This window comes from Emys orbicularis, chromosome 2 (genome assembly GCF_028017835.1).
Source record: "Emys orbicularis isolate rEmyOrb1 chromosome 2, rEmyOrb1.hap1, whole genome shotgun sequence".
In the NCBI taxonomy this organism is placed as follows: Eukaryota; Metazoa; Chordata; order Testudines; family Emydidae; genus Emys; species Emys orbicularis.
Genome location: NC_088684.1, coordinates 146,536,207 through 146,561,024, shown reverse-complemented (window position 1 = coordinate 146,561,024; position 24,818 = coordinate 146,536,207). Strand labels below are relative to the sequence as shown.

Here is a 24,818-nt window from a genome sequence, read left to right as displayed (position 1 = left end):
GCACTGCTATGGGTACCTGCATGGCCCCACAGTATGCCAACATTTTTATGGCTGACTTAGAAGAACGCTTCCTTAGCTCTCGTCCCTTAACACCCCTACTCTACTTGCACTACATTGAGGACATCATCATCTGGACCCATGGAAAAGAAGCCCTTGAGGAATTCCACCATGATTTCAACAATTTCCATCCCACCATCAACCTCAGCCTAGACCAATCCACACAAGCGGTCCATTTCCTGGACACTACTGTACTAATAAGCAATAGTCACATAAACACCACCCTATACTGGAAACCTACTGACCTACATGCCTCCAGCTTCCGTCCAGGACACAACACACGATCCATTGTCTACAGCCAAGCTCTAAGATACAACCGCATTTGCTCCAATCCCTCAGACAGAGACAAACACCTACAAGATCTCTATCAAGCATTCTTAAAACTACAATACCCACCTGCTGAAGTGAGGAAACAGATTGACAGAGCCAGAAGAGTACCCAGAAGTCACCTACTACAGGACAGGCCCAACATAGAAAATAACAGAACGCCACTAGCCGTCACCTTCAGCCCCCAACTAAAACCTCTCCAGCGCATCAAAGATCTACAACCTATCCTGAAAGATGATCCCTCACTCTCATAGATCTTGGGAGACAGACCAGTCCTCTCTTACAGACAGCCCTCCAACCTGAAGCAAATACTCACCAGCAACCACACACCAAAAACACTAACCCAGGAACCTATCCTTGAAACAAAGCCCGATGCCAACATATCTATTCAAGTGACACCATCATAGGACCTAATCACATCAGCCACGCCATCAGGGGCTTAATCTCCCGCACATCTACCAATGTGATATATGCCATCATGTGCCAGGAATGGCGCTCTGCCATGTACATTGGCCAAACCGGACAGTCTCTACGCAAAAGAATAAATGGACACAAATCTGACATCAGGAATCATAACATTCAAAAACCAGTAGGAGAACACTTCAACCTCTCTGGTCACTCAGTAATAGACTTAAAGGTGGCAATTTTGCAACAGAAAAGCTTCAAAAATAGACTCCAACAAGAAACTACTGAACTTGAATTAATATGCGAACTAGATACCATTAACTTTGGCTTGAATAGAGACTGGGAGTGGCTGGGTCATTACACAAATTGAATCTATTTCCCCATGTTAAGTATCCTCACACCTTTTTGTCAACTGTCTGAAATGGGCCATCTTGATTATCGCTACAAAAGTTTTTTTCCTCCTACTGATAATAGCTCATCTTAATTAATTAGCCTCTTAGAGTTGGTATGGCAACTTCCACCTTTTCATAGTGTGTGTGTGTGTGTTCTTACTATATGTTCCATTCTATGCATCTGATGAAGTGGGCTGTAGCCCATGAAAGCTTATGCTCAATTAAATGTTAGTCTTTAAGGTGCCACAAGTTCTTTTTGCGGATACAGACTAACACGGCTACTACTCTGAATGGTTACAGTTAGTTTGGAACCCATCATGTGGGTATGAGTAATTTAATGACTTTGCACTTGCCTGCACTGTATCTCAACAGCTACCGTGGTGCCCATGTTAAGTCCTCCTGAAGAAATTAGGTAAGTAATAAATTGCATCATCTGCAAGTTTTGCTTTTACAGATCAAAATGTATGTACTGATACCCCTGTTCCTGCCATGCATCAATGCAGCACCCTGCTATCAGACTCTTCCCATGTTGAAAACTGATTTCCTTTCTGATCCAGTTTGTAAGGCAAAAAGAACAGGAGTACTTGTGGCACCTTAGAGACTAACAAATTTATTAGAGCATAAGCTTTCGTGGGCTACAACCCATTTCTTCGGATAGCCCATGAAAGCTTATGCTCTAATAAATTTGTTAGTCTCTAAGGTGCCACAAGTACTCCTGTTCTTTTTGTGGATACAGACTAACACGGCTGCTACTCTGAAACCTGTCAGTTTGTAAGGCATTAGAGATCTTAGTCTTTCACCCAATGACTAGCTACTATCATCATCACCAGGTCTTTATCAGAGGCTTTTTTTACCTCTACATATGCAGGCCAAAACTGAATTCCCTTTTTATTGCTCCTGCAGTGCACAGATATTGTCGCCCCTAGGATTCTTTCAGCTATTACTGCTTAAATTTCTCCCTCCACTGGAATCAGTAGTTCAGATGCAAATATTAGGGGGGAAAATGCAAATACACTTTTCTGCCTAGGTGCCTGTATTCCTCTTTGTCCTCACCAGAATTTGTGACACCTTCCAGTTCAGTATCTTCAAATGCTTTCCTGCTCAGTCCCTTATGTTTACGGTCCTTTGGCCAGTTTCGATGCCACGTGACACTTCTATATTTAAGCCAATTTGAATTAATATTGCAATTAAGACTGAGATGTTGTATCAAATTGCTTGGGCTAGAACCCAAGTGACACATCTACCGCTTTTGTGATTCTGTCCAAAAAACAAATCAAATTTGCCTGGCTAGCTTTGCTCTCCACCTCCATGGAGCCAGAAATAGTCTGATATTTCTACAGTAGTTCATATATACATGCTTACATTACCTCCATTATAACATGTGCATGAAATCCTGCCCCTACACCACATCATAGATCTCAGTGGAGCAAGGATTTTATCCTTGGGTTTAATCCTGCTGAGTGCATAAGTAATGTCCATTAGATACAAAAGCAACAACGGGACACAGCCCAATTGTATCTAACACAACTTAGAAAGTTCTGCCTAGCCATGTCCATAGGGTGGGGGCAAGGATGTGGACAAGAGAGAGTCAAGAAAGCCATCAACAGGATTTTCTGCAAGAGTGGGCATACAGATTTGAATTTACAGTAACTCCTCACTTAATGTTGTAGTTATGTTCCTGAAAAATGCAACTTTAAGTGAAACGACGTTAAATGAATCCAATTTTCCCCATAAGATGTAATGTAAATGCGGGGGGTTAGGTTCCAAGGAAGTTTTTTTGGGGCAGACAAAAGGCATCATATACTGTACTATACTGTGGTGGGGAGGTGCCCCTGGCTTACCCCTGGGTAAGGGGTGGGGGTGCAGAGTCTGGGAGGGAGTTAGGGTGCGGAAGGAGGCTCAGGGCTGGGGCAGGCAGGAGGTGCAGAGTACTTACCTGGGGCAGCTCCCGTTTGGTGCAAGGGGTGGGCAGGTGGCTCTGCAAAGCATGGCACCGCCCCCATGGCCGCGATTCTGGGAGCCACACCCCCCCCGGCAGGCAGGTCCACCCGGAACACAGGGGCTTTATGGGCCGCAGGGCCCTGGGCTAAGTCAGCTCCCAGACTACTGCACTGGGCAGCACAGTATGGGGAGGAGGTGACCAGCACTTTGTGGAGAAAGAAGTGGTTCAGGACTATTTAGAAAAGCTGGACGAGCACAAGTCCATGGGGCCGGATGCGCTGCATCCGAGGGTCCTAAAGGAGTTGGCGAATGTGATTGCAGAGCCATTGGCCATTATCTTTGAAAACTCATGGTGATCAGGGGATTGGTCCTGCTTCGAGCAGGGGGTTGGACTAGATGACCTCCTGAGGTCCCTTCCAACCCTGATATTCTATGATTGCCAATACAGAGAAGGACCGGGATATCATACAGGAAGATCTGGATGACCTTGTAAACTGGAGTAATAGTAATAGGATGAAATTTAATAGTAAGAAGTGCAAGGTCATGCATTTAGGGATTAACAACAAGAATTTTTGTTATAAAATGGGGATGCATCAGTTGGAAGTAACAGAAGAGGAGAAGGACTTCAGAGTATTGGTTGAGCCGCCAATGTGATATGGCCAAGAAAAAAGCTAATGCTATCTTGGGATGCATCAGGCGAGGTATTTCCAGTAGAGATAAGGAGGTGTTAGTACGGTTATACAAGGCACTGGTGAGACCTCATCTGGAATAGTGTGTGCAGTTCTGGTCTCCCATGTTTAAGAAGGATGAATTCAAACTGGAACAGGTACAGAGAAGGGCTACTAGGATGATCCGAGGAATGGAAAACCTGTCTTATGAAAGGAGATTCAAAAGGTTTCTAACCAGCAGAGGAGTGAAGTTCTGGAACAGCCTTCCAAAGGGAACAGTGGGGGCAAAAGACATATCTGGCTTCAGGACTAAGCTTGATAAGTCTATGGAGGGGATGGTAATTGGCAATTAATTGATCTTTGACTATTAGTGGTAAATATGCCCAATTGCCTGTGATGGGATATTAGATGGGGTGGGATCTGAGTTACTATAGAGAATTCTTTCCTGGGTGTTTGGCTGGTGAGTCTTGCCCACATGCTCAGGGTTTAACTGATCGCAATATTTGGGGTTGGGAAGGAATTTTGGCAGATTGGCAGAGGCCCTGGGGTTTTTTTGCCTTCCTCTGCAGCATGGGGCAAGGGTCACTTGCTTGAGGATTCTCTGCACCTTCAAGTTTTTACACCACAATTTGAGGACTTCAATAGCTCAGACATAGATTAGGGGTTTGATACAGGAGAGGGTGGGTGAGATTCTGTGGCCTGCGTCATGCAGGAGGTCAGACTAGATGATTTTATAATGGTCCCTTCTGACCTTAAAGTCTATGATTCTATGAATGTTCTCATAACGAGAATAATGTGCCATTTTGTGGTTGTGAATAGTCTGAACTAAACTCACAGCACAAATACAATTTCATAAGCAGATCCCTTACTAGCCCAGTTGCTCAGCAACATCTCACCAACAGCATCCAGACAACTCCACACACTCTCCCGATGAGTGAGAGCTCTGGTTGGAAAGAGCTCACACTCCACTGTGGGTTTCGGTGCCCATGGAATGCAGCAGGCTAGCAGCATACAGGCACTATACAGAGGCTCACTAACGCACAGGAGAAAGTCCGTGCCAGTTACTGGGGCATGATCAGTACTAGGCCAGGTATCATTCCTCGGATATCACAAAATGGACACCGTATTAAAATCTAGATTGGTGATTAGGAACCACTGAAGCACACAGAGTTGGATCCGTCTCTAACAGCATGTATATAATATGTAAGGGAAAGTGCATCTTTCCCTACTACAGTCAGTGAAGGCCACTTTACGGACCTCTGTTTTCTTTCAGATGGTCTCCTCAACAATTTGATTCCCAGCTGTCCATGGCTGACTGCTCTCATACCTGATCTACAGAGAAACACAGACCTTGTATCATCACTGCTATCAGGAATTAAGTGTTTGCTAGTCAGTCACATCCTGTTCAAGAGGAGCCAGACGAAAAACGGATAGGATCTGAAAGTTACTCTGATCCAACTGTCTGATTGGAGCAAAACATGCACCGGTAGACTTAGGAACCAATGACCACCTAGAGACCTCGATGGCCATCTACTGTCTTAGTCTGATCGTTTAGGAGATCAGGCGTTAAACGGTCCAGTACATTGGAAAGCTGGGATCCTTAGCTTTCATCATCACAACTTCATTTGATTGTAAAGGGCAATGTCAGCCAAACAAGCCTGTTTGAGTCATGCCAGAAAAACTTTTGAGATGAGACTTTGTACACTGACAGACCTTGTGAATTCTGCAAAACATATTGCAACAAAGCCTGTCTTCAATATGACCTAGAAGGGAATCATTTATCACCTCAGTTTACCCAAATGTGTGTGCTGTACTTTGGACTATACACAACTAGATACGTTTGAAGCATGGATGCTAGCCCAGAAACTCTACATAATTCACTACTGGCAATCTCAGCTCTCTTTTGCCTTGACACCCAAGTTCCCATTCCCGGCAGAGAAACCAGGCACACACATCCAGAAATTTTTACAACACTCTCCCATAGCTGGAACACTCAGCTGGGGTCTATACTGAACTTATGTCTAGTCCAGTATTTAGCTTAAGCTAAAAATCTTTGCAGTCATTTATAATTGCCTGACAGTGTTGCTGAACAAAAGGATGGATGCCCATGAGCCCAGACAGGACTGCAAATACCTACACTTCAGACTTGCTGCCCAAGAGAAGATTACTGAAGGAAACAAACTAATTGTTCCTGCTTTTTTTGTGGGGAAGTAGAGAATGGCATCTAATTTTCTGTGTCTCTTGGTCCCAGAATTAACTGTTATAATACTGGAAAATGGTTTGAAAGAAGATGAGTCACTATATTGTGACTGGATTGCATACTTGTGTTTTCAATTCATCCTCAGAGTAAAGAACTGAGGCTTTAACATTGAAGCAAGTTGTGTTTAAGAAGCTGGATCATGTGATGAGTTTTAGTGGCCTGGCGTTAGAGGCAGTCAACCAGCACACAGCATTCATTTTTAGCTCCCTGGGTCTTAAGATCTTCCACCTCCTCTAGCCCTCCTCCCAAGGTCCCAGAGGGACAGCTGTACTCCTGGGTCCCTTTCTTCTCTAGAGGAAAGGCAGAGATGCTGTCTGGGAGCCAGTACTGCTGCAAACAGTTCCCAGGAAGACGGAGCAATTTCCTGTCTGGGGAGGAGAAAGGCCATCAGGCAGGAATTCATGCTATTTCAAACTAAAAAAAGTGTTTTTCCTGGAAGGAATTCACCCCCCCCCCATTTCCTCCCTCCCCCCAAGAATGCAGAAATTCCTGCACTACTGTTATAGTAGCTATTTCCATAGCTCTCACCCTGCAGGTATCACAGCAGACAGCAGCCTAATTGCTTTTTCCAACCTTCATGCATGGGGGTAAGGCAACCCCAGTGCTCACACACACAGGGCGGCTAACATACCTGAGTAAAAAGGTCACTCGCTGGGCTACATTCATCCCTAGTGGAACTGCAGAGAAGTCTGTAGGGGCATAAATATGACCCATTATGTTCAGCAGGCAAACAAGAGGCCAGACATATCAGGCTGTGTTGAGCAACTGCCAGATGTGTACAATACAAGGTTTACAAAATAGCCAGACAGTTTGGGCACATCTTTTAAAAGACGGGGAGCACAGAGAAGCATTATTCAACCTTCTCCCTTCTTTGCTAAGATTAAACTGACTTTAAAAGCTTCATTGTGTACAGTCAGTCATTCCAATTCTTCTATCAGTATGTAATGACACCAATTCTTAATAGGAACTCAACAGGATTAAGATGAAGTGCCCATACTACAGCAAATTCAACTACAAGTCTTGTCTGGCATGTCTGCACATAAAAGTTATAGTGCTTTTACCACACTGATATAGTTAAAATTGGTACAACCTCCCTTCTAATAGTGTGGATACTATTATATCGACATAAAAGTGCTTATAACAGTATAGCTCATATGGGAAGGGGAATAAGCTATACTGGGATAACCATCTTTATACACCTCTACCCCGATATAACATGACCCGATATAACACAGTAAAGCAATGCTCCAGGGGGGAGGGGGGTACTTGTATAGCTGTCTACAATAGGGCTTGTATGGTATAACTATATCAGGAGGAAAAAAGTCAGACTCCAAACATAGTTGAGGGTGAAACTTGAATGTTTAGACCAGGCCTTAGGGATCCCACAGGTATATCTTGTCTGTCATTTGCTGAGCACACTCACTGTATGGGACAGGAGGCGCAAACATGATACAGCATCTTGCTCTTAATACTAAGCCAAAGTTCAAGGCTAGTCTCATGTTTTAAAATCATACATATTACAACACCAGCTTTTTTTTTTTTTTTTTTTTTTTTTAAGTTTTCCTTCAAGAACATCTCCCCCCCACCAATCCCTGCTGAGTCCTAATGGATTATACAGAGCACTCACATAGAACTCTCCAGCCCTCTCCTCAGTCAGGGAGCCAGCCAGCCTTCTCTGCCCAATGATGCTGCACCAGCTGGCTCCAAACTAAGCAGTCAGAGCCTTACTTCTTTGCATGCCATTGTACATTAACCTGAAAAGAACCACCTGGCTTTTGATTTCCTTTCATCTTTCTGCAGACTCAGAGATCCTTTATTGCAAGGAAATATTTATTAAATACCACATGGTTTTACAAGACTCAGTTACTATCATCTTGCTGTGCCATAGTCGATAGTTCCAAGTGGCCCTAGGGATACACTGCGTGATAATATGCCAGGCAACTTCAGTTATACCCAAGGATGTGTCTACAGATTTGGTCATCTCACAGCAGTGCAGTTCTCTTACATGGAGCTTGCCCTACTCATGAACAGTTTTTGATGGAAACATAGGCTCAAGCTGATACTTCATTTCAGTGTGGCAGTGTGAAAGTGAAACTTATTAATCAAGGCTCAGAACAGGTGTATCCCAGCTATAACTAATAGCAATATATACAGGAAGAGTTGTAGTTTGCCCCGGCTAGCACTAGCCAATCCCTCCACCTCCTGCCCGAAAAGTATTAGTGTAACCTCGCTAACAGTTCAAGCAAGGCACCACCAGGTCTCTTACATCTCACTATACATTAGGGGACCAATCAGGCAACCCTTACAGCAATAAAGATTACATAACTGGGCCCTAGATGGAGGAACAAGTGTTTGTTATTAACAGTGTCAAGACTGAAGCTATAGGCAGCTAAAAAGACCTACTAAGTACCCTAGCTCTCTCCATACCCATGCACAGGAGTAAGGTGCATAAAAACACCTCCTCCCTGCCCTATGCAGATTGCTCACATGGCTGGGCTGTGAGTAGAGAGTGGGTGGGGAGCACTGCTTTTGCTCACTGCAACACACCAGCCAGCGCAGCTCGAAAGGGGGATGGGAGTAAACCGAACTAGGTATAGGACTGGCACAGCTTACCTCTCCCTTGAGCAAGGATTTCAAGTTACAGTACAGTTCTTGGTCTGGTCTATGTGCCATCCCCCACTTGGAGCTCATGGTAACCCCACAAACTAGGCCTACATTAGACATAACAGGGAAAAATGACAAGGGGTACGGAACATGAATAAGAGCAGAGAGGGGAGATAAGGCTTACACAGAGTGGTGTCAAGGTTGGATTTGCACTTAAATTGTACTAGTTTGACCTTTTTAGGCTTAAGAAGTTAAACAGTACTGTGCAAGGCTGTCGCAGATTCTATTCAATGTGTGAGAAATAGATACACCCGGTTTTTGCCCGGTCACTGAAAACAAGGTTAAGTGAAATAAGTCTGCTCTGGGAGCACCAGGGAGGCACTGGAGTGGTACCAGATCACTGCATTCTAGATGCACCTTTTGCACACATATGCAACAGGATTTATACAAGACTTGCAGGACTCTTTCTACAGTGGCATTTGTGACCGTGTCACAGGTTTGCTTCAGTTTACATGTGAAGAATTAGTTACACTGCAACTGTGGTTTTGTTTAACATGAAGCTATTCAGGGTCAACCCAGCTCAGGACTTTGATGGGAGTTCACTAAGGAAACCCACAACGTTGCAGAAGAGCATGCCTCTGGGGAATAAGTATTAAACCAATACCCCAGGACTATATTAGCAGGCTCCGCAGAGCTGGATAAACCATCTTTTCAAAGAAACACAGAAGGAGAGGAGGTTCAGATCACTCATTGGCATGAAAGCCTTCTCCATACTAGAAAACTGTACTGCTTTAACTATACCAGTATATAACCTGCACAACATGGATGCACTTCTACTGGTATCAGGATGCTTATACTGGTATAGTTGTCAGCATATAGGAAAGGAAATAAGCTATGAGTATAACTGGTTCCACATTTGGGGATGAACTGCTTTAACTGTATTGGGGATAGAGTGTGATTGTGCATGTGAGAGATGCACAATCCTGACACCCCAGTGCAAAAGCCATTTAGAAAAGGCCTCAGAAGATCCCAATACTTACACTGGCTTAAACTCTCCTCACAAAGGTTAGTTTCAAGTTTGTGGGTTAAATGAATTATAAGATGATTCAGGGGTTAGAGTTTGAGCGATTGTATGTATGGGGGATAAAAAACCCAATCAGCATTAACTTTAGTCAACAAAATGACTAGAGTACATTTTGTGGATCAGTTTTCACAAGTTATAACTCTGGGGGGAAATTCTGTGAAAGTTTGTTCTTTGTACTAAAACTGAGATAGTGTGATTAGCATTGGACCATCATGTTACATGCTGTATGTATAAGAGATGTAGGACCAAGAAAAGGCCTATTATAAACTAGTACAATATATTAGAGCCAGCTGAGTTCACATATCCAGCTGGTAAGGAGGTATAAGTGCTCAGATACTACAACCACCACAGGAAAGACTAAATAAAGTATTCCAAGGATAAACCCATAGTCCCTAAATCACTTTGGAAGCCTTCAAACTGAATGGCACAATATAAGTACACATAAACAGCAACAATCATACTGGGAAAATAAAGCGCTACAGTCACAGAGACCACACAGAGCCCATTTAGTGTTCCAAAAACATCAACTGACAGAGCAAGCTTACATTTGCTGCCAAGACCATTCAAACATATGTACACAGGACGGAATTACCCTGGACCATTGGCAATGCTCTTCGCACAGCACGTGCCTAACCACTGTCAAGCTTTTTGTAGGCACCATGGCTGAGAAGAGCTATAAAGGAGGACAATGAGGTGGCTCTGCCAATGTTTGTGGGGAGCTTCTCCCAGGCCTGGGGGAAAGCACAAAGGAGCTGGTCTGAAAGGATAGCAAGTGGACGATGAAAGCTGCCATGATTGGCAGAGCAGAGGCAGCTGTCAACACCTCGCTAGCACCTGAGATGATAGGTAGGATAGGGATAGGCTGCAAAGGGCCTCGGAAGTGAAGATAAGTAGCCTATGTTTGATGGGATGGAGAAAGGGTGGGGGGTGACGTGGTCAAAGAGACAGGCCAGAAAGTGATTTTTACAGCAGCATTGTGAATGGATATGAGCAGGGAAGATGGGATTTCTCAAGGCTAGAGAAGAGGACACAAGAGAATGACACTAACTTGGAAATGATGGGTCAAAAACTGTGCCCACTAAAATCAGCAGGCACTGAAGAAAGTTATCCAAGTGCAGAGTGCAATAAAGCCTCAGGCATTAGTTCCACTATCACCGTCACTTGAGAAGCAGAACGATAATATGGAGAGCAGGAGGGAGTGGTACATTGACTAGTCTGAAACCTCTGTTTCCGGTCTGGTGCTGCTTACTTGAGATGGCAGCCTCTACTTAAATAGTGATCTAGCTTACCTGTTTTCATCAGGAGATCTCAGAGTGCTTTCACTATTTTACACGTGGAGAAACTGAGGCAGAGGGGACATAACTTGCCCAAGGTTATATAGGCGGCTGGGGCAGAGCAAGGAGTTGAATCCAGTCCACATACCCTTCTGAGTCCCAGTGCCTTGCTCTATCCATTAGGTTGCTTAAAGCAATATACAACAATAGTACTATGAAAAGAGCGCAGGCTTGTTTTCAGTAAGGTAAAACACCCACTCTGAGCAATGCTAATTCTGGAGAGGCTTCACTGCTGTCCATTGTTCCTGTGGGGACAGGTTTGGAGCTCCCTCAACCATAGTTACCCCCTCCCCGCCAAGATTCTATGACATCAAGTTGTGACCCTACTGAACGAATTCACCATGGACAAGTATAACACTAGTGCACTCAAGTGCACACAGGGATCAGTGCCCTGTTTGCTCCTGGAGAAGCTAGTAGAACAATCTGTACTAGTGTGGAACAATAAATGCACTACACTAATTACTGCAATAACTGGGTGTGTCAGCACGCAGTGAAAACCAGATAAGGAAGCTAACTCCTTGTTGCTAGAGTCAAAAGGAAGCTTGCTGTCAGACTTGTGAGAATGAGATCAGAGGAAGAGAGCAGAAAAACAAGATGTTTGGAAAGGGACTGTAAGAAAGCTAGTGAAAAATCCATCCTGTCAAGTGTTTATTTAAGCTAACGCTGCACAGGAAAGGTACAGAAACAGAAAGTGATATTATGGTCACATACAGGGCAGGCAAGAATGTGACGGTTAACAGACTCATAAGAGACAAAATTTCACATCCTGTTCTTTTTGATCCGATTAAGATACTGCTGACAGTATACATTACCCCCACCAGTCCAGCAGCACTTGGGACTGGACTAAGGATACTTTGTACGTGTTAGTATATTTTTATTTTAAGAGGCTATTTAGGGATGTTGGTGGGGGAGGGATTTCTAAGCCACTGATAAATGGCAGCTTAGATTTATGGCCATCTGGCCCTCAACTAAATAACCACCAGCATGACATTGATGGTGTTGCATTATGATTGTTAGTGCCAGAACTGGAAGAGACTGTCCGGTTTGGCCAATGTACATGGCAGAGAGGCATTGCTGGCACATGATAGCATATATCACATTGGTAGATATGCAGGTGAACAAGCCCTGGATGGTGTGGCTGATGTGGTTAGGTCCTATGATGGTGTCCCTTGAATAGATACGTGGACAGAGCAGGCACCGGGGACAGTCTCTATGCAAAAGAATAAATGGACACAAATCTGACATCAGAAATCATAACATTCAAAAACTAGTAGAACACTTCAATCTCTCTGGTCACTCAGTAACAGACCTCAAAGTGGCAATTCTTCAACAACAAAAACAGACTCCAACATGAAGCTGCAGAACTGGAATTAATTTGCCAACTAGATACCATCAGATTAGGCCTGAATAAAGACTGGGAGTGGTTGGGTCATTACAAAACCTAAACTTAATTTCCCCAATACTAATTTATCCCTACTGTTACTCACACCTTCTTGTCAACTGTCTGTAATGGGCCTCTCTCACCACTTCAAAAGAGATTTTTCCTTCCTTGGTATCCTGCTGTTAATTGATTTATCTCATTAGACTGACCTAACACTTGGTAAAGCACCCCCATCCTTTCATGTATTTATACCTGCTCCTGTATTTTTTACTTCATACGTCTGATGAAATGGGTTCTAGCCCACGAAAGCTTATGCCCAAATAAATTTGTTAGTCTCTAAGGTGCCACAACGACTCCTCGTTTTTTTTGCTGAAACAGACTAATACGGCTACCACCGAAACCTGTCACAGAGGGAAAAGTGATTTGTCCAACACCACACTGCAAATCAGTTGCAATGCTGGGATTAGAACCTAGAACTGCAGACTCCCAACTCTTGTACTCATCCCTCCAGACAGTTAGAAGGCAATTACGATAAAAAAAACAGCTGGCTGGCTAGCAAAGATTTTAATCGCACGGTTAACCAAGCCGTGCAGCTATGTAACCAGTTTGCCCATCCAAATAAACATCTTGAGTAATTTCTCCAATTTGAGGACCACAGATTTATGTTACCAAAAGGCTCCTAAAATCCATAGTTGGTTTTGGAGTGTCAATATGGAGATTACATTAAAGAGTTAGCAGCTGACATCTACAAGCACAGGGGTAGGCAACCTATGGCACACGTGCCAAAGGCGGCACGCGAGCTGATTTTCAGTGGCACTCACACTGCCCGGGTCCTGGCCACCTGTCCGGGGGGCTCTGCATTTTAATTTAATTTTAAATGAAGCTTCTTAAACATTTTGAAAACTTTATTTACTTTACATACAACAATAGTTTAGTTATATTCAGGAGCGCCGCCAGCTTTTCTGCTGCCCTAGGCGGCGGAAGGTCCCGCCCCGAAATGCCACCCCCCACAGAGGCGGCGGAAGGTCCCGCTGCTGAAATACCACTGCGGTCGCCACCCCCCAAATTGTAGTGCCCATGGTGACCACCTAGGTCGCCTAATGGGTTGCGCCGGCCCTGGTTATATATTATAGACTTATAGAAAGAGACCTTCTAAAAACGTTAAAATGTATTACTGGCGAGCAAAACCTTAAATTAGAGTGAATAAATGAAGACTCGGCCCAGCACTGCTGAAAGGTTGCCGATCCCTGTACAAGCAAGTTCTCTCTCAGGTATGGCTGCTTGCCAGTTACCAGCAGCCTAGCCATGGAAACAGGGGCCAGAGGGAATTACATAAATATGAAGTTGTTTAGAAAAGCAGGATATGAAGGTTATTTCAGCTGACCTGACCTATTTCTATGGCTAACAGCAGGCACAATTCAGCTGCTGACTTCCAGTTTTCTACCATTTGTGGCTCAACTGTTGTATCTGTAGAAAAGAGGCACCAAGTTTTTAATTACTGCCCCAAAGCCCTAACCTTGCACACAAGGCTTGCTCCTGGAACAAGATCACAAGAGAGCAAGAACTTGTGTACATTTCAGCTGCTGGCAGCTTACAAAGCTCTAGGAGGGCTGGTTTAAAATTAAAAAAAAAAAAAAAGGTCAGCTGCTGATTTTAGAAGCCTTCTGCTCCTGCAGCATGTGAAACATCAAACAAAGGACAAGAGAGTTAGAAATTCAGAGAGTATTAAATATTCTTACACTTTACAAATACAGTCCAGAAACATTTTCCAAGAAGTATCTAGTGCCAGATACCTGCATTTCTCAGGGTTAAGGGTTTTTGCTTATGCTAACAAGAACTATACACCTTGGATAGCGTTCTGGCTTACACCGAGGCCTAGTCACAAGAAATTGCGATGAAATTCCATGGCATGTAGTGTGCAGGAGGTGAGACTAGAGGATCTAATGGTCTCATCTAGCCTTAAGATCTATCAATGTGTCTATATAAAGAAAAACATAACCCTCTTATTTTAGGGTCACAGCCAGCATGCAGCCTGCCTTAGTTTAAAAAAAAAAAAAAAAAAAAAAAAAAAAAAGGGTGGGGTGAGATTTTTGAAAAGCCCAACATGCCCTGAAGTTACTCACAGGACACAGATTGCTCTCAGTTTATTACCAGATCAGTGTTTTGCCTTGAACATCCCTTGAAGGATGTGTTAAGTAGGGTCTGTGGACTGGCAAAACAATCACCTTTTAAAGAAGTCTGTTGTGGGGCTCTGTAAGAGGTGTAGTCACATGTATCAAAAGGATGAGTGTTATGACACCTACTCACTTTACTATAAATTAGATTATAAGACTAAGACGCATGTGCAGCAGTTTAGAAGTTCTATATACCACCTTTTAAAATAAATTATTCCACATAACAGAAAATCTGCATGAAAAATACACAACTTTCTTCTTAAATTACTGCTGTGCCAAATGGCACATAATCCAAAATTATGTAGTTTTGTTCTTTCAGAGTTAAGTGCTCTCTGCGTCAATAATTAAACACAGAAAGCCTTGACTGGGAGCAGTTCTGTATTTTGGTGCCCCACCCCCACAATCCTAGGAAAAACACCCAATGTTTAAAAAAAAAAAAAAAAAAAAAAAAACTTGTTTATTTAAGAGGGAGACCAAAATTTGGCTTTCCTCCCATCTGAAAACCTTTCGGCCAAGTATCATCCCAGAGATAGATAGGGCTATGTATTCTGGCTGTATGAGACCACTACTGAAATTTCACAGGTATTTAATATTGACATGCATGTCTGTTGAGGGTAGAATAAAGGAGAATAAATGAGTGAGTTCTGGTTTGTGGGATGTTTGTTCTGGTCTTCATTATAGTTCACTGAACAGGAACTGAAATACTGTTCTGTTGCTTTGTATCTCAAGGGACATGTAGATCTCACAGGGCAATCTTTATAAATTCCCATGGTACTGGAAGATCTGAATTACTCAGAAGAGAAATCTCTCTGCACATGCCAGAATAAGAGGGACATGCAGTAGGCTTTCAGAACTCCAGTTCTCTACACCCACTTCTAGGTCTCAGTTAACAGCCTCCCCAAAGCTTGGCCAGAGATGAAAAGGCAAAGTAGACTTTCCTTAGACATGAGGCTGAAGATTACCTCCTAGCCCCACCAACCATTCCTTCCTAGTGGCAGTGTTTTTAATTTCACATTTTATAACTGTAAGACTACACAGTGTACAGCAACAGCAGCCTTAGTTCAATGTCTATTATTAGCTTCTCACAGTTATTCCTCAGACTTCCCAGTGATACTTCCCTTGGTAATGGCTCCTGGCAATTACCATCCAACTGGCAGCATTCTGCAGTCCAAATTCAGCCCTGCTGAAGAGGGATTTAAGTGACACATATGTCAAATAGAGTTGCACACATTTATATATGGTTGAATATGGCCTTCTAATAGGGCTACAAGTTTCAGTGTATAGTAATTTACCACAGGAGCGTGGCCAAAGTTTGATTGTATTCTGATGGCCATTAGCCCAAAGCTAGGTGTATGTTAGTGACAGATTTCGAGGTGGCATGCTCCCCGATACGAACTCTGGGTAGACTAATGCCCACTACAGTTCTGCACCTTTAAACCTTATAACAGTTATCTTCTTAAGTTAGTTGCTTGAAGGAAAGTTAAGAAATGGCTGGTAGAAAGATCACTGCTCACCACAATGGGGGATTTGAACCAATCCCACCACCAAGTTGTAGTGGCAGGCTGAATTTTATAGCCACATTTTTGCCATCCAAATAGTGTTATAAGAACAACTCTAAAGCAGAGTCAGTGTACTTACACATAGATCAAATACAGCAGCATCGAGCACAATTTGTATTACACATTAATAGCGGAATGGACAAAGATCAGAATTTGAACTCAATTCCCTCCTCCCTGTTCTCCCAACATTTCATCACAAAGGAAAAGCAGCAGCTCAGCAAAAGGGGGGATTCCCAAGAAAGGCAACTCCTCCTCTTCGTATCCATGTTTGAGTCCCGAAGTGGAATATCCAATATTGACAGAATGCTCTGGGCTTGTTGGATTCAATGCAGAACAAAGAAGTATCATATTGTTTCGCTACTGCTCAGCTAAATGCTGTTGATTCTTTTCGCAAAAGCAGACGTGGAACTGATGATTCATGATTCACAGGCTCTTCATGCCAAATTCTCGACATTTGCACTTACCTGAACATGCCATTTGGCTCTCTCTCACGCACACACACAGAGGAGATGAAACAACAATATCCTGGGGCAGTTGCTCCTCCTTACCTTATGTACACTTTTGGGATTTTCCAGCCAAGCATAGTACATTTCCTCCACATAGTTCGAACTAGTCCCACTCAAAAATGGCTCAGCAGCAACAGGTGCACTGTAGCTCCTGATTTGTTGAAACGTCCGTGGTGCTGCCGGCTTGTGTTGGGAAATTGTCTTAACAGTCTGTGAGGCCGTCAATGGCCTCAATTTAGCAGCACAAGTCCTTAAGTGAAACATTTTTGTCCTGTAGCCGCTCACAAGCTCCTGTTGGTATAGGAATAAGAAGCATTTTAGACATTACAGCAGAACAATGCACAGTATATAAAGAGAAATCAACCTAATAACCACATAGCTGTTATTTAGCATTTTTCATCCATAGATCTCAAAGTCCTTCTCAAAGATCAGTCTCAATCTCCATTTTACAGATGGGGAAATGGAGGCACAGAGCGGTCACCCAGCAGACCAGTAGCAGAGCCACTAACAGGTCTCCCATGTCCTAGTGCAATGCTCCATCCATGAGGCCACATTGCCTTCCCTACATAATCTGATTTCTAATTTGGTTACTTGAAACCAATAGTTTAATGCAGGTATTGGCATTGCATAACCACTAATTTAAGATATGGACTAGTATCCCTTTGAGTTACCACCCCAGCCAGTCGCAGCCAGTCATTGGGGAAGGGAATTTAAGCAGGAAATGGAATAGATTTGGGGGAGGGGGGGGGAGGGGTAGTTATCACTTATGGCTTTGAGCCAAACATCTAAATTTGTCAACCAAACCTAGCATCAACGTTTTTTCTCCCCATTTTGTTTTCAGTTTACATCATGTGCAACTGATTTTAATATCTTAACTTGCAAGTGTCACATTTATCAAGTACTACTACATTGTGAATAGATGTTCTATTTTTTCTGAGGACAGCTGACAAAAGGAGAAAGATCTCATCATTTATACTTGTCGGGGCACAGGAATGGAGGAGCGAAAGCTTGGCTGTAAATTTGATCAGAGAAAGGTGGTCACTAGGTTCCTGACTAAGACCATCAGAAGCAAGGTTAGAAAAGAGATAAGGATGATTATAAATGAAGGGGATGGTGGGGGAAAAAGGGATTTATTGACAGGAGCAGGCACCCCAACAGAGAATGTAATTATAACAATGGGAAGCAGTGGCAGCAAAGTGGTTATTTCATGCTGATAAGACTGCCACTCAGACAGCCACACTTCTGCTGAACTGTATTCCCATTCCCACCTCCCTGCAGTTCTCTTCACCTTTTTGCCCTTACTAGTGTCCATATTGCACATGCCCACACTTCTGAAACAGGGAAAAAGCAGCCCTTCCTTGCAGCACAGTGCCTGGATGGCATTTCACAGCATGTGCTCCATTGTTCCCTACTTGCACTAGGAAGAGGTCCTTAAAGTTTCAGAGTAAAAATTATCAGCTATTATTATGCAAAATTAAAGGAGTTACATGTGAGAAGTATAAAAGGACAAAGTCTTAATGGATTTGCTGTCCAACTAAGAATGCTGAGAGAGAGCTGGAAACCCATATTTCCACTTTTTGAGAGTGGAGGACTGGAATTCAGAGGCTATGTCTTCACTGAAAAAAAAAAGGTTCCATTTTAACATCTCAAAGCAAAATCTTAGTGGAGACAAGATAAAAATATTTCTTGCCTCTGTGTAGCTACATGGAGATAAACTCCAGGTGGACAGGAGAGATTATAGGGTTGACCACAAGTAGCCACCTTGATGTAAAAACTACCTGTGCCTTTTCTCCACTAGGATTTTACATCAAGACAGCGATTTCCACATTTTTTTATATATATATATATATATATATATATATATATATGCAGGTTTTTTGCAGTGAAGACTTAGCCTTAGTTTTTATGCCTAAAGCATATTAATTCAGCTGAGAAGGTACTGCAATTATCAAGTCAATTTCAGAAAAGCTTCAAATAATTTCTGGTCCTTCTGCCAATTCCTTTTACAGTTGCCTTTCCCATTTAAAAAAAGGAAAATTTTTCAATGGGAGTGGAACACATTTGAAAATCTGGCCTTTACACCTTTGCTCACCTCACCAGCTATTCCTGTTAACATTTCAAATCAAGTGCTTGAGATAAACACTCACTCCCCTTTAAAAAAGAATGATCGTGCAAAAGTTATGACGGCATCTAGTTGCACAGATAAAACAACTGAATATTTCAGGATCATTCTGTTAGCAGAGCAGCCATCATTAGGCCATAGAATACCAAGCAGTTTGTTTTTTTTAAAAAGGAGAAGAAAGGCAGTGACCACTCAGGCTATGTCTACACTACCGCAGCAAGTCAACCTACGCTATGCAACTCCAGCTACGTTAGTCGACGTACCTTAGGTAGAGTTACACCCAGGGGGGTCGACGGGAGAAAATCTCCCGTTGACTTACCTTACTCTTCTCGTCAGGGGTAGAGTACAGGGATCGACTGGAGAGCGATCTGCAGTCAATTTGGCAGGTCTTTACTAGACACGCTAAATCGACCGCCAGTGGATCGATCTCAGAGTGTTGATCCCTGCCGTAGTGTAGACCTGCCCTTAGTGACCTTCCTAGGACAGGTACACATGAGCTAGAAATTACTTCCACAGAATTAGTATACTGGCTTGCAAGTTTGAGAAAATGTTTGGAGGAAGATGGGGAGGAGATTGTGGTTAAGCCTTTGGTTTACAAAACATTCACATAAAAAAACCTAACAAGTTTGTTCACTGAGTGCCCATTAAATGGACATCAAAACAAATTTATCCCTAGCTGAGCACTGGCAGGGTTTGTCTGGCAGCTGGATTTTAGCGCTCAATGTCACATTTTCTCATTTCCAATCTAATGTGAAGATGATGTACTCAAACAGTGCACAGCTCTCCATCACAGCCAAAGCCACAAGAAAACAACTTCAGTTACATGAACGCAGCTTAGAAACATTTTCCATTATCCCCATTCCTATTTAGCAGGCACTGGCTGAGAGTTTAAACTGGTTAACTGGAACAGCACTTTTTTTTCCAAGTACAATTTTGCTGCATTGCTCACTCAGCAATCATTGTGCTTTCGGCCCAAATTCAATCGAGTGCTAGTTGAAAAGTATAGTACCTTTCTTCCTATGCACCCATCACAGCACTATTAAAAAGGGAGCTCATGAAGACAAAGAACACAGATCATGGAACTGAATGCCTCAGGAAACCTGTGACAGGATACAGAGCAGTCGGTCACATTAGGAAATGACACCTGTGAAATGAGTTAGGGCCTCAGTTCTGCTCCTAGGAGGCAGGTGTTCACATCAAAGGCTCCTTGCAACAGGTTCCTTTGTTAGAGGTCTCAGAACAGGGACCAAGAACTTGAAAGGCCACAACATTATGCTGCATCTTCACTAGGAAAAAAGGTATGTTCTTAAACTGAGTTAGCTAATGGGTGGTAAAATCCTCATGAAGATAAGGTAGGCTGCAGTTTCTCACGACTTAGCACATCAGTATAAACCCTAAACTCCCTCCCAGTCTATGGCTATGTCTTCTCTGCCAGAAGGGAGTGGCATCTTACAGCAAGATAACTCACTCTAACCCACTTCCCCATACCTTTTTTGGCAATGAAAACATAGCCTTTAAGTTGGCTTGCTAACTTGTATGAAAAACTACAAACTGCCTTGTCTTCACTTGGATTTTACCTCATGGTAGTTACCTCATGCTGAGAGGCTTATGGACCAAGTTTTCATAGAGTAGCCTTTAATTTAGGTGCCCAATCCAAGACATTTTGGATCCGACTTTCAAAGATGTTGAGCACTTACAGTTTTCAATGACTGTTGTGAGAGCTCAACATCTCTGAAAGTCAGGTCTAAGCATTCCAATTAGAACTTGTCTAATATGACAAGCTTGTCTTGTGTGAGAGACCTTTGTACAATTGCATAGCAAAAGCTTTGGCTAAAATCAAAGCGTCACAATTGATTAAAGAAACTGGCCTGTAATTACTACATAGTGCAAGTTCTTTCCCAGGTTTAGGAATAACTGAAATAACAGCTTCTGTTAGAGTAGGTGAGAGAGTTTGCTCATTCTTGGCCTCACTGAATATATTCAATAATCTAGGTGTTAAAGTTTCAGAGAACTTTTTGTAAAATTCAATTGTGAATCCATCTGCTCCAGGAGTCTTTCCAACCTTCATTTCTTTCATAGCCTGAGTAATTTCTGCAGTTTCCAGAGGAGCATCAGAAAGTTCTTTCTGAGAGTCAGAACTGTGACAGAGACAATCCACTAAAAAAAAGTCAACTAGGGCATCTTTACTGATTCCCCCTTTGGCTATAGTTTTGAATAAAATTGTTGAAATTGTTTATTAATATCTGACTGTTGTATATAATTTATTGCTACTATCGCAAATAGCAGCGATCTTATTTCTGTTAGCCTTTTGCTTATTTGTATGCCAACAGCTCGCCAACTCTCTTGCCAGATTCCCAAAATGTTTTATTCTGTTTGCTTCAATTGATGCGGGTTCCGAGACTCTCCGTGAAGGAGGAAGAAACAAGCAATAGCTATTCTTAATAATTCCAAGTATATACACTCTTATTTTTTAACAAAAGTGCCTTGCTCCTGTTTAGCTTAATCCACTTTAAAATAGGGACAGGGCACTCTTGTTCCAAAATAACAGTGTCTACACATGGAGTTATTCAGGAACAACTCTGTGTTCCTAAGCCCTTATTAGGCTCATAAGAACTCAGGTATCCATTGGCCCAACTCCAAATAGAGCGCTTGAGCTTGTCTATATACAGAAGCTGCACAGGTTTAACTTGAATCAGTTTAGTTACATCATTAGAACTTCTGTCTGTGGGGACTCATATTGGTTTAAAATGAGATACGTCAGTTTAGCTTGTGCCTGTACGTTTACTGATACAAGATAAACTGGTAAGAGTTTAGACACAAAGCCGCACCAGTTTAATTAAAACAGTATTAAAACATACAACGTATCACACGTACAACTTTCTGTGTTGACAAGGCTTTAGTGTTAAAGATGGATTTGAACTCACAAATTCCCCAGTTCCGTTTTTAGTGTTTTCACTGAAAGATCAATGAATGAGAATATTCATAATAAACCTAGTATTCAAACTAAGCAAGGGTATACTATTAAACAAGGTAGATTAAGCTACTAATTTGGCCTCAAAGCACCCAGAAGAGTCAATGAAAGCTGCCACTGAAGACAGATACTTAGGAATTGTTTTTGCTTAAACCAGAACCAAGCCAAACAAACAGAGGATTAAGATAGAATTAATGTTTGATTAGAGGAAAATCAGGCTGCTAAGTAAGTGCAATGAACCCAATGTATATAAGCATCAGAGTAACAAGGGGAAAGTGTTTTTGCTAACATTTGTTAAATGTTTTGAGACTGCTAAGTGTAGTTATTAGTTTTAAAACACAGGTTCCTTACTAGGTGACCAAATGATGGTTGTATTTTTTTTAAACTAGTAAAAACTATTAGTTTGCACTTTTTTGTTGAATGGGGCCTAGCATGTCTGAGTATGTTTAGCATTAACTTCTGCCGTAGAGTGTCATTTTATTTTTAAAGATGGTATGTACTTATCCAAGGTCACCTCAAACTTATATACAAGTCCTTATAACTGTTCAGTCAGGAGCTATGACAACTAAGTATAGTGCTATCAAAACAGAGGAAATGGAGTGAGTTTTCCCTCCACTCAGCTAGGGCTGAAAATTCATTTGGAGTTAAAAACAAAAACAAAAAAAGGATGCAGTAAGAAAGTCAGTCCAGTCATGTTCCCAATAACTAAAACCCTGACACACACATTCAGTGCAACCCCACTAAACAAACTGATCCAGACGTGATGGGATAGTAGTTTCTAAACAAACTACAGAACACATGCTATCAGTTTGTTTAACCTTAAGTTATTCAGTAGTGCCTACTGAGAAAAGAAAGATTCCTGACAATTAGCTCTTACAACTAGGACTAATAACAAGGTAACTGACAAGGTAAAAATGGCCCCAAAAAATCTTGACCACTTCCCTTCAAAATATTGAAGAGCTTTCCGCAGGGCATTCTGTCTAAATGAGGTTCCTGATCACATTTATCCAATAGGAATCGATGCAGGTCATAGCTTTTTGCCCTCAAGATACAATCGCTGAGCTGTTTAGTATTATTATAAAGTGAATGGTGCACATTCATCCAAGGTATAACTCCCCTGAAGTCAACAGGATTTAAACCAAGAATGAATTTATCAGTATGAGAACAAAACTTTTCAACTTTATTAAAAGGCAAAGCAAGCATATTCTATTCTGTGTATAAAACTGGCACTTGCATTCCTTCCCACTGTCAGCATATTTCAACCTCTTTGTGCAAGACATTTCTGATAGTTTGTCTTTGGATACGTCTTCATTACAAAGTTAACACAGGCTCTCACGTGGGTTTTAGTCCAAGCCCGCCTACTACCCACATGCAAAAACTTTTGACCCAGGTTTGGAGGTTCTTTGGGCCTGCACTACCTTATTTGGCTGAGAGTACAGGTCAGAACCCTGGTTCTGCTTTAATTCAGACTGTAACCTGTTCATTTGGTAGTATGGATCTAGCTGTAACCCAAGTTATTTAACTCAAGTGCTGACAGTCCTCCAATACCATCCCACAATTCCCTCAGGGGTGTATTTTCCTATCCTTCTACCCACTACCTCCTTCTGCACCAGCACTCAGCGCTTATATACACCAGTTTGGCACTTAAACCCATTCCACACAGCCCACCACATTGCTACAAGCACTTGAATAGAGTGATGTCATCCTCATCCCAGCATGCTGCTACCTGGCCAGAGGTTCACATCATAGAGCACTGCAGCTTAGTGCAGTGCTAAGAACCATGGGATATGCCCCCATAAATCCTACCACTTAACCCAGGTTACTGAAGCATCAGGGTAGATGCAGCTCACCAGTATGACTTGAGTGTGGTTTCTCAGGGTGGATGCTCACACCCAACCTTGGCCAATCTGGGTTCCCAGATCTATGTTAACTGCAGTGAGGACATACCTTCTGTGTATAATGAGTTTCTTACATTCAACTCCCTATCCGATTTTTAAAACAAAACAATCATGACATCAAGCAGTGAAGAGCAGTAATTCAAGCAGTAAGAATACTTTTCATACCAACCCTACATTTCCCTGACTTGAGCCAATTAAACCTGCTGAATTTCACTATTAGAATTCCCTTTTTCAAACAGGCTAAGTGGGCATGAAGGGACATTTAACAGCATTCACTGAAGACTGTGACTATGATTGAGGCTAAGTCTATACTACAGACATATATATTGGTATAACTACGTCGCTTATGGGTGTGAAAAAAACCACACCACTGAGCAACGCAATTATACTGACCTAAGCCCCAGTGTACACAACGCTATGTCAACGGAAGAGTTTCTCCCACCAATACAGCTACCTCTCACAGAGATGGATTAATTACGCCGCTTCTCCACCGGCGCAGTAGCATCTTCATGTGCAGTGCGACAACAGAGCAGCTGCACACGAAGACAAGCACTGACTCACACAACAGTTAATGCCCAGAAGGGTTGGGCCTGGACCAACAGCTTCCTTTTCGCTCTAACAACGTTTCCAATTCCTGCTGGGAGGTGCCAGGCAGAAAAGCAGGACACATTCCCCAGAAGTTGAAATTTGTTTACATGAAAGAGTTTAAGTCATGCAAAAGAGGAAATGGAGGTCATAGCCTAGGCAAGTGTGCTAGATACCTTCTAACAAGGCAAAATCCACCAACCATAGGTCAACATGAAGGTGAGTAGGGTACCCACAAGTATGCTCCTTGGGAAAGGCTCGAGGGAGCAGGCTGGCACCCACCCCCAAGGGGTGAGAAGCAAAAGGACTCTGGGCTTCTCACCACGATACTGACCGCAGATGAACTTTTAAATTGACCTCTGGCTAGGAGGTACCTGATGTCATGGAAGCTGTTCTTGCCATCATCTGACCGCTAAGGGAAAGGGCCTCTCCCACCTCCAGGCACAAAGACTCCCGGGGAGGGGAGAGATACGGGCTCTCCACTACTAGGCCGCAGCATTATTGGGGGGAGGAGGGAGAACACCGCCTCCCCATGAACCGGTCCCGTGGC

General features: G+C 42.7%; 1 protein-coding gene across 1 annotated transcript in view; it reads right to left on the bottom strand.

The window, feature by feature from the left end:
• Positions 1-24,818, bottom strand: part of OGDH (oxoglutarate dehydrogenase) — a 107,783-nt gene that overhangs the window by 82,361 nt on the left and 604 nt on the right. Inside the window, exon 2 of the mRNA XM_065399731.1 lies at positions 16,735-16,983. Coding sequence (XP_065255803.1) covers positions 16,735-16,956 — 222 coding nt within the window. The 5' untranslated portion in view covers positions 16,957-16,983. The remainder of the gene's footprint in view (positions 1-16,734; positions 16,984-24,818) is intronic.